This window comes from Triturus cristatus, chromosome 8 (assembly GCF_964204655.1).
Source record: "Triturus cristatus chromosome 8, aTriCri1.1, whole genome shotgun sequence".
NCBI classification, from domain to species: Eukaryota; Metazoa; Chordata; class Amphibia; order Caudata; family Salamandridae; genus Triturus; species Triturus cristatus.
This window is the reverse complement of record NC_140591.1, coordinates 1,272,547,697-1,272,558,864: the sequence shown is the minus strand read 5'-3', so window position 1 is coordinate 1,272,558,864 and position 11,168 is coordinate 1,272,547,697. Positions and strand designations below refer to the sequence as shown.

At 43.2% G+C, this 11,168-nt stretch overlaps 1 protein-coding gene across 1 annotated transcript in view; it reads right to left on the bottom strand.

Annotated features, from left to right (window-relative positions):
* Positions 1–1,250: 1,250 nt before the first annotated feature.
* Positions 1,251–11,168, bottom strand: part of DPT (dermatopontin) — a 315,652-nt gene continuing 305,734 nt past the window's right edge. Inside the window, exon 4 of the mRNA XM_085622991.1 lies at positions 1,251–1,619. Within this exon, the coding sequence (XP_085479117.1) occupies positions 1,553–1,619 (67 nt within the window). The 3' untranslated portion in view covers positions 1,251–1,552. The remainder of the gene's footprint in view (positions 1,620–11,168) is intronic.

Below are 11,168 nucleotides of genomic sequence, written 5' to 3'. Positions count from 1 at the left end.
GGTTGCTTGTGCCCTTGTAGGCAAGGAAGCAGCCCAGGGTAATATAGGTTGGCACAAGGAATTGGGCCTGGACGCCTAGTAACCAATCAAAATGGTCACAATAACAGGAACCCTTTTTGATTGATTGAAGATTGGCTATTTGATTGGCCAGTAAGATTGGTTGAAACAGCAGGTTTTTTTTCCAACAGTTCTCACTAGGGGCCAAATTTGTCAAAAAGTTGCGTCGCCCTTGCGCCACACAAAGTGAGGCAAGAGTGAAGCAACTCTTAAGTTAGATTTATCAAGCCATTCAAGGTCACCTTGAGTGGCCCTGAGTGGCTTGATAAGTCTGGAGTAATGCAACGCAGCTCAAATCTCTATGTTGTGTTACTCTGCCCCCTGGGAGGCGTTCCATGGGTGAAGCGTGGCTGTTCCCACACATCCACCCATGGATTTTGGCGCATTCCCAGATTTACCATTAGTATTAGACCTGGGAATGCGTCAAAATGCTCCGCCTAACCAGGTAAGGCATAAGGCATAATGCGGAGAAATATCTTTATTTCTCTTTTTTCCTCTTTCTATATGTGCTGCATTCTGCAGCACACATAAAAAGAAGATAATGCCTCATAGGATTAGTTTTGTGCAGGAAGCTGCCCCTTCCTGCACAAAAACAATCCTGCTTACAACACAGGCACACTTGCACCATGGTGCAAGGGTGCCTGCATTGGCGTTAGGCAGCACATCGTGCGCCAGTGCAGGGAAAATACAAGATTGCGCCCTGTAATGATAAATACGGCACATTCCTGTCCTTTCCCTTTCACGCAGCACACTACAGCGCAGTGCAGCAAAGTGGCTTGCCGCGCTGCGTGATTTTTTGATAAATATATATCCCTAGGTGTCTTTTACCAATCAGAACTGGTCTCTAGATTGAGATCATTCAGACAGCTGTAAGTACGAGCTGTTGCAGGCACAGTTGGCGGGGTTGCTAAGCACTGGAATACGCAGTAGCCTGTGGTCTGAAGGGGGTTTCTGCCCATTATCTGCCTGTGACTTTTCTGTCTTGTGAGGTTGAGATGAATATTGAAAAAGGCAAATTCACCCAGAGAGTCAGTTGCAAAAACCTTTGACAGAATAATTTGTATCTATCCCACTCCCCTGGTCACATCACTCAAAATAACTTCACACTTGTCACTCTCATTATCATATGTAGGATAATTTTAGTGTCTTGTATAAACTGACAAGTGGTCGGGAAAAGGAACACCAAAGAGAAGTAACATCATTAATGTGTATTTTATTCAAAAACATAAGTAAGATTTTTAATACTTAAAAAAGCTTTAAAATGGTACATTAGGATTGATAAAAATATCAGACATTGGAAGTGATGCACCTACATTTCATCACTAAAAGTGAAGCAAATGTTAGTTATAAGCCATTGACAGAGAGAACAGATCTAGGGACAAGATACAGTGTCAGGTTTCAAGTACAGGAGTTAGAAAAACTGAAGGGTGACGAGTACGCTGCGGGAGGAGGGGAAAGGCACTCTTGATGGCTTGGCACTTCAAGCTGGTCCTTTCTAGAAGTTTTCAAACTGGCAGTCAAAGTCTGTCATTCTGCAAATAATGTATTTCCATTGACGATCCCTGTCGAACAGAAAACAGACGTTAATATAGACAACTAACCAAGCTTTTCTGGCAAAAGAAATTAAAAACGAAATTTAAAGAGTGAAAGAAACAGGAAACACAAGTGCATTCCAAGAGCACAATAAGGGCCTCATTAATGGGTTTTTTTTTCCATAGGGCAGCGCCGCAGACCTTGCTGCTGCTCTGCCCTACGGTAAAAGAAAAGGGTAGGCATGCGCTGTATCTATCAGATACAGCGCATTCCTGTCTTTTTCCCGTGCGCCGGCACACAATGGGCTGCCGTGCGCCAACGCAGGCACATTTGCACCATGGTGCAAGGATGCCTGTCTTGCAGGGTTGATTATTTTTGTGCAGGAAGGGAAACCTTTCCTGCATAGAAACAATCAGAAGAGGCTTTTTCCCCTTTCGATCTGTGCTGCAGAGTGTGCTGCGGAAAAACGAGGAGAAATAAAGGGGCAGTTTTACAAGCAACGGCAGGGCAACCTGCCGCGTGATATTTCCAAGCACACGTAAAGCTGCCCTGCGTGGCTTTACCAGTGCGTGAAAATATTGCCCCTTTTCACCCGACACTTTGCGTGTTAGGGGCGTGACATGGGTGTTGCTGTGGGTGTTCCCACGCAACACCCATGTCCATTGATGCATTTCCAGATTTACGAGCAATCGTAAATCTGGAAATGCATCAGAATGCTGCGCCACTCGTCGCGAGGTGCAACCAGAAGAAATGCTTTCCTTTCTCCCTGTCTGTAGGTCTCGGCTTTGCGTTGGAGCGCATGCGCTCCTCGCCTGCGAGAGCTATAGTAAACATTATGAAGAAGGGGACTTCAATCCACGCCCTTGTTTCCGAATAGTTTCTGATTTGTTTGCGTTGTGATTTATGTTTTCTCACTTTCCATTTGCTGGACGTCATTTCTGTTACCGCCCTTGCAGTTTTGTGATGCTGCCCGTGACAAGCGCATTTGTTTTCACTCAGCCCAGATGCAAAGACAAGCGGCAGAATGAAAACAGATGGTCTCTTTGTGCTTCACTGATGTTGTGAAGACTTTTCTTATCTGCTTGTTTATTTAAGAAGCAGATAAGAAAAGTCTTCACAAGGGCTGTGAAGCAGAGAGGCACGGCGCACAGGCTTTCCGAGGGCGCATGTTGCTGCTCCTGTGTTTCAAAAAGAGAAGGGAAATCCGGAGAGAAAATGACTCTATTTAAAGGGTTTTCCCTTCCCTACAATGCTCACCTGGTTTAATGTATGTTTCAGTCTTCAGAGTTTAAACATGCAACAAAATGGTAAAAGCAATCTACGTGACAGGCAGAACACATCCCTAAATACCCACACTGGCCCTAAAGATCAGAGGAATTAGAAAGGCGACTACAGGTAAAGTTGGCATGATAACAATTTTTTTAAACGCTACAGCTTTACCAAGGACTTTCAAGCACTTGTTTATGCAGCATTCCACTTGTGTAGAGTGCTTAGAGTGAACTGAGTCACCTCTAGGCGTCTGGGTGAGATCAAGGTGCTTCAAGGTTGATCACCACAGAGAGCTCCGGAGTGAGGGGGGGGGGGGCGGGGCAGGGGAGTTAGGCAGAAAGCAGAGAGAGTTTTTCACAGTGTCTGACCCTAGATCATAAAGGTGCTCAGACTGCATGCACATTCAATCCTTGGCCTCTCTGTAGAGCGCACAGAGTGGTGGCCCCATGTTTGGAGGCTGTTCATACAATTCTGTTGGAAAGTATATGAAGGAGGTGCACAGTTGTCGAACTAACGGAAAGGAAATGTGTTTCCAGGTGGGAGTGATGTGTGTGCAGGAGAGAGAGAGGACGGGGAAGAAATGGAGGAGTCAGGATGTAGAGACAAAAGGTAAGAGTGAAAAGACTGCGAGCAGGAGGAAGGTCGTGAAAAGTGAGACATGTCAATGGGCGGGTTCCAGAAAGGAAGTTGTAGGGGAGAAATGACTCAAGCAAGTAACGGAGAGATGAAAACTGCACGGGAACGTAATGTGATGGGGAAGTGGTGTGATTGAGACAGTGGAGACCCGCCCCCCATGATATTTTAATGTTTAACTCACAATCTCATATTTTAAGAATTTTTCAACAACTCGTATTCTCAGAATTAAAAGATAACGCAGATGAATTATTCGGCATCATCGTGTGTGTGCCACAAAAGAACCGCATGGAAAGGCCTCGGCAGTGTTGTGTGTAGCCAACGCAGCGCCGTGTTGTGGTGCAAGTGCTCCGAGGAAAGGCCGTGGTGTGTAGGCGCACGCTTTGAGGGGGGGGAGGGAGGCAGGGAGTGTGTGCCTGTGGCCCTCCCATAGCAGCCATTGGAATTTGTGTTTTATGCTGTAGACGTCATTATTGGACAAAACGTGGAGGTATATATTGAAGGTGTTTTTATGTTGCATATGAAACAAGTGGTGTAGGTTCCTATAGGCTGAAGTCTGTAATTCAAACGCATGCGCTGTTTGCCACGTATTATGGATCCCAGAAACGCGGATGTTTCTGCTTCAGAAACAATAACCTCACACGAGATCTCCGTATATTCATTTATGTGACTATATGTATGAAGGTGTATGTGCACAACTACATATATAGACGGGTATGAATAGGCATGAGTAGTATGTGCCGTAATATTAATATGTCTAATTATATTAGTGATTTATGCAGTATTTACTGCACGCAGTCCTTTTTTTTTTTTTTTTTTTTTTGATTTCAAAAGAATTTATTATTTTAAAGGAGTAAAAACAAGCATAATATACAAGCAAGAATGATACAAATGATATCAGCTGAAAAACACCCAATATGGTAGAATGAGAGTTAACAATAAAAATATCACTACAAAGTTCATTAATCTGGAAATATCAGAGGAATAAATTAAATAAAGAAGAATCAATGGAAAATCAGGAGACGTGTTTATCAAAAGTATCATCATCATATATTAATTTGGGGATGAAAGGAAAGGAAGGAAAGAAAGCAAAGACAGAAAAAAGATAGAAGAAAAAAGAAGAAAGACAAGACGAGGTGAAAGAAGAGAAGAGGATTTCCAAAGGATTCACCCAACACCAATGACAGCATTAACCAGACAAATCAAAAGGATATTGAGCCACCAACCCCTCTGAGGCCCTTTGCATGTACGTATCTAGAGCCAACCACACATCATTAGATATAGACGGAGAAAGATGAGCATGATCAACTGACGTATGAGCACTACGCAGAAAAGAATCCCATGCCCACCAAGTATGATAAGAGACTGAAGAAAAAGATTTCCACTCCATGAGAATTACTTTGACTGCAATAGTTAGTAAAAGATCCAACAGTTGTAATTCCATGGAATCTAAGGGCAACGGGACCGATGCCGCCAGCGGACCTAGAAGAATTAGTGGAAAAGAGAGTTGAAACTTAATATTAAAGATAAGCATGAGGTGTTTGTGAACTAAACCCCAAAAGGGTTGGAGAAGAGAGCAGTCAAAGAACATATGCTGGAAATCACCTGGTACAAGACCACAACTCCAACATCGATTATCTTCTTTTAGATTTAACGCGTATAAACGAGTGGGAGTCCAGTGAAGAAGATTAATAGAGAAAAACTTAGATTGCATTAATGAGGGGGCGATTTTATTACGAAGAGAGAGCCTACCAATATCTTGCCAAGTGTCTGAAGAAATATGATCGGTAACATCGTGCTCGAAATGACGTAGCCATTTTTGCTGTGCAACCGTTTGAGTAGGAAGTGTCGAGGACGACAAAAATTTATAAATCCTAGATGCTACATGACCAGACTTAATCCATAATTGAAAGAGCATAATCGTGGGGGAAGAAGGCTGAAGCTGTACTCTAGCAAGTGCTACCTTTATCTTAAGAAAAGTATAAAAGTCTAAATTAGATAAAGAAAATTGCTGGGCCAGGGTAGAGAAAGGAAGAGGGTCATTATTGGAATCATACAAATGTTTAACAAGTGAGATACCTTTTCCCGACCAATAAGACATCAAGTCTGGATCAATATTAATTTTAATTTTGGAATTTCGCCAAATAGATGACCATCTAGTTTTGTGCAGCGGAATCGCCACTCTCTTATCAACCTTGCGAACCGCAGCAACAGTATCTAAAATAATAGATCTAGAAAATGGAATGGAAAGCGTATTCGTGGTTAAGAAAGAGGCAGTTGGAAGAGGAGAGGCCAGTTCCTGTTCTATTAGCAACCAAGCTGGAACATGCATAAGGGGAGAGGAAAACCAGAGCGCACCCTGAGAGGCCAGAAAAGCAGACTGATATTTCCCCCAATCAGGAAGATTACATCCCCCCAACTCGTAGGATTTCCTCAAAAATGTATAGGCAATTCTAGCCCTTTTATCATTCCATAAGAATTTGGAAGTAATTAAATCAAGATCGTGAAAGAAGGCATCAGAGAACTTTACTGGAAGCATAGAAGAGACAAAATTAATAATAGGTGTTATCATCATTTTAAGAGTTTGGAGACGGCCCCACCAGGAAATATGCTTCGGAGACCAATTTTCTAAAAGATGTCGCACCTTAAGAATAGTTTGAGATTCATTATAAGTAACCGTAGCATAGAGGGTGGAACAAAAATAAATACCCAGATATTTTAGTTGCTTAGATTGCCACTTAAAGCCCGCCGAACCCATATGAGAGGAGAAACAGTAAGCATTTAAGGGGAACATTTCTGTCTTATCTCTGTTCAGTGTATAACCTGAAACCTTTGAGAAAATGGACATGATATCAGAAATAGCAGGGATGGCACGCGCAATATCATCTGAGAAAATGAGAACATCATCAGCATAAGCAGCTACCTTTAGCTGATAAGAACCAAAAGAAAAACCCATAATGTCTGGATGTACGTCAATCAGTCTGAGAAGAGGATCAATGGACAGCAAAAATAAAAGAGGAGACAAAGGACACCCTTGTCTAGTACCCTGGCAAAGGTTAAAAAAGGACGACGTAGCCCCATTCACTCTTATGTTAGCTCTAGGTCGGGAGTAAAGAGACATAACCATACGGATAAAGGAATCACCAAGGTTATGTGCACATAAAACAGCTCGTAAAAAAGGCCAGGAAACCTTATCAAAGGCCTTTTCAGCATCAAGGGCCAAGGCCGCCGCCGGAAGATTGGATCGCTTGGCGGCACCAAGAATGTGACAGAAAGTACGGATATTGTCACGTGCAAGACGTCCCTTTACAAAGCCTGTTTGGGAAGGATGAACCAATTGAGGAATAAAGGATTCTAGGCGTTTAGCTAAGATTTTAGCAAAGATCTTAGCTTCCATGTTAAGCAGGGAAATAGGACGAAAATTTTTGGGGTCTGAATGATCTTTTCCTTCTTTGGGGATTACTACAATAGTAGCATCGGCAGCAGAGCCAGATACAGAGCCATCTTTGATAAAAGCATCAAAGACCGATTGAAGTTTCGGAACAATCACAGATAGAAAGGTCTTATAAAACAAAATAGGATACCCATCAGGACCCGGAGCCTTACCGGAACGAGTAGCTTTAATCGCGGAAATAATTTCGTCAGAGGTAATCGGGCAATTTAATAAGTTATTATCTTCCTCCGAGACAGCTTTCAACGGCACTGTCTTCAAGAACTCCTGGCACTGTTCAAAAGAAGCTTGAGTAGAGGGGGTATATAAATTATTATAGAAATCACGAAAGACCTCAAGAATTTCTTCAGTCTGAAATTTTTTCTTACCAAGATGGTCAGTAATAGAAGAGATTTGGGAAGATTTATTAGAAGATTCCTGGAACTTTAATGTAGCTGCAAGAATCTTGCCCGCACGATTTTTTAACAGCAACTTCTTAGATTTCTGAGCCTGAAGACCAATATGAGCTCTCTTAGTGACAATAGTATTGTACGCATATTTTAAATTCTTAATAGATTGTAAGCATGACTTATCCTTAGATTGTCGAAAAAGAGATTCCTGACGTTTAATCTCATCTGCTAAGTCCGTGAGTTCCTTTTTAATGGCAGCGTTTCTCCTTGACATACACTTAATGACCTGACCACGAAAAGTGCATTTAAAAGAGTCCCAGAGAACAACAGGGGAGCTTACTGAACCAACATTCTCAAGGAAAAACGTCTCAATATCATTAGAAAACTCTCAAACCTGGGAATCATCATGTAAGATTTCCGTGTTTAGTCTCCAAGATCGAGACCTTGCCCTAGGAGTAAAAGACATAAGTGTGAAAGTCACCGCAGCATGGTCTGAAATTAAAATAGGATGAATAAGCGGAGAAGAGGAAGATTGAACAAGAGAGGAGTGAACCAAAAGATAATCAATACGTGAGAAGGACGAGTGAGGGGAAGAAAAAAAGGAGAAGTCACTGCCAGTGGGATTATGAAGACGCCAAACATCCTGAAGATGGGTCAGAGAACACATATTAATCATTTGTTTATGTGCTTGAGGGGGACGAAAGTTAAAGGCAGAATTCCTATCCAAGATAGGATCCATAGGTAAATTAAAGTCTCCACCTACAATAAGATTGCCAGAATGAGGTGTGTCATTTAGCTTTTTGGTGATTGCTTTCCAAAAAGACGGATCATCCTTGTTAGGGGCATAAATATTCACGACAAAGAGATCAGCATTACCATCGGACACCTTAGATAGTAACCAACGTCCCTCTGTATCCTGCTCAGAGGAAACGATAGACAATCCAGAATGTTTAGAAACTAAAGTAATTACCCCATTTCTTTTACCACAAGCATCTGAACAAGCAACATCAGAAACCCATTCTTTCTTCAGAAATAACGCCTCCTTGACAGAGACCTTTGTCTCTTGAAAAAGGACTAGATCCGAAGAAAGAGATTTGCAATAGTCTAAAATCTTTGACCTTTTAACTGGGTGATTTAACCCTTTAGCATTAAGGGAGAGTACATTCCATCCAGACATAGAACTAACAACAGGAGAAAAAGATATTGCATATATGATATATGAACTACAACCTCCAAGAAAACTCGCCTCCAGACACTAGACACCAACACGAAACAGGGAGAATTCAAGGAGGAAATCCGAAGAGAAAAGGAAAAAGAAGAGGAAAAAGAAAGCAAGAAAATAGACAGAAAAAGAGAGAGAAGGGCCAACAAGGAACACTGCACGCAGTCCTTTTAAGACTATACATGAATATCTCTAAAAATATATATTTTACATGTATGAGGTCATTTCAGTGCTGTCATTTTACACTTTAAAAATCCTCAATAGGAGCATTTACATCAATTGAGGTTTTGTCTTGTTAATGTTATAGTACGCAGCCGCTGAAACTTTAATTACCATTAACCCTGTGATTCTTCATAAATAAATAGATTTGCAGCCGGATTGCTCAATAGCTGCATAGAAACTCGTTTTAGAGCAGGGAATATATATATGTTTCATGTACGTCTATGTGTTTATAGGTGCGTGCCTAGGTACGTCTGTGTGCACACACACTTCCTTGAATGCAGATATGTGCACATAGGCATATGTGAGTGTACAATGTGAGATCGCAGGCGCTGCGGATGCATCTGTGGAGTGGGGGCGGTGGGGGCCGCTCGTGGCGGGCTTCACAATAAAAAGGTGTCAGAGAGACAGTGACGGAGGAGAGCGGGTCACGCAGAGACGGGGGTGCGCGAATGGGGGGTGCATGAAGGATGGTTAGTGAGTGAGATGGGGCAGGGTCTGTGGAGGGGCCTTCGAGTTAATTTAGGGGGGTTGTCTTCTCAGAAGACATGCAGACTGGAATTCTCTTTTGGGGTGGGGGGACGGGGGGAGGGATACTAAGGTTCCAGGTGTGGGACCCTAGGTTTCAGTAGAATTCAATATGTGGGAGTCTGTCTGCTGTCAGAGCTCTGTGGGTGGTTGTTAGACTGTGTGTTGTCAGTCAGATGTGGGAGTTACTAAATTACTAGTACTTACAGAGTGCGTGTGTGTTATCAGAGCTGTGAGGGTCTAAGATCGTGTGTTTTCAGTCTCTCGTTGTGGGAGTCTGTGTGTTGGCAGCATTCACAGTTTGTGTGTGTGTGCTTGTTTGTGGTTACATGTTGTTGCCAGGCCTTTGTGTTTGTTTGCCAGTCTCTCCTTTGCATATCCGCCCCCTCAGAGGTGCTGTGTCCACTCGTTTCATTTCGGAATCACTGTACTCCCTTGCACCCCCCCCCCCCCCCCCCCACCTTCATCACCTTGCCACCTTTACCCTCTGAGCTGCCGCCTTCCCTCGTTTCATTTCGGATCTCTTTATGTCGTCCCCCCACCACACTCACAACCCATGCCGCAGTCTCCACCCCTGGCAGTCTGGCACTGTCTCCTGCCTTGCCCGACCCCCTCCTCTCCTGAAACAGGTGTGCGCGAGGAGATATGTTCAGGGGTCTGAGTGTGACATAGCACAGTGAATTATGAAGGACATATGATTCCTACACCTTGTAACCCTCACTGAGCGTTACACACCCCGTACATTGATTTACACACATTTGATTTATTGTCAATATATAATGTGTACGTGTGATGTAAAGCGCTCCGACACCCTGCTTTGGGATGAGTTGTGCTATAAAAGAAACAAAACGAAATAGTGGTATTTAAATTGTTATTTGTGTAAATACTGGAACAGGCCAACAGCACCTTTGACATTCTTACAGTGCAGGCATATCTCTTATATAACAAGCGTTAAAAGTGCAATAGGTCTCATTTTTTATTAAGTTAAAGCCATTTGCTTTGCTATACAATACCATTAGCAAAGCAAATGGCTTTAACTTAATCAAAGGCGAGACCTATTGCATTTTTAATGCTTGTTTTCCTCTGCCAATGTGTGCTACATTCTACAGCACGCATTGGAGGAGGAAATCAGCTCAATTGATAGTTTTTGTGCAGGAAGGTGCCCCTTCCTGCACAAAAACAATCATCCCCATGACGCAGGCATCCTTGCACCATAGGATGCCTGCGCCAGCGCAGGGCAGCAGTGTGTGCGCCAGCACAGGGAGAAGCACAGAGGTGCAACACATTGCTGTTAATATGTTGCATCCATGTGCTTCAAAACGAATGCAGCGTGGTTCAGCAAAATGACTTGCAGCACCGCGCTGCGCTAGTTTATTGGAAATCTGCCCAAAGATATTTCTTCTCGTTGTGCTTTGCGTACGTTTTTGGTGCTGCCTCAGGTTTACGATTTCACGTAAATCTGGAGCAATGTCAAAAAGCCATGGATGTTGCTGGGAACACCGCCCGCAACACACATTGCACACCCCTTTCACGCAGAAAACTGCATTAAAGGAAGTCATATTTACGAGGCAGCAGTAAGCCAAAAAAGTGGCTTTGTGCTGCCTCGTAAATATTGAGCAGGCTCCTGCGCCACGGAACATCACAAAATGACGTTCCATCGGCGAAAGGGACCTCATAAATGAGGCCCTGTCTGCACAGAGAGTAGAGTGCTGATTGCTATTGCATGGGCACGGTGAGAATCAAAGCTCCGGGCCCCATCGTCCATTACATGTTTTGTCATAAGCTCTGGCAGGTAACAGGAGTCGGGTTTATGACTAATGTGAGAAGGCCTGATGCCTGACATTTTTATCCTTGTCCTGCTGAAGGC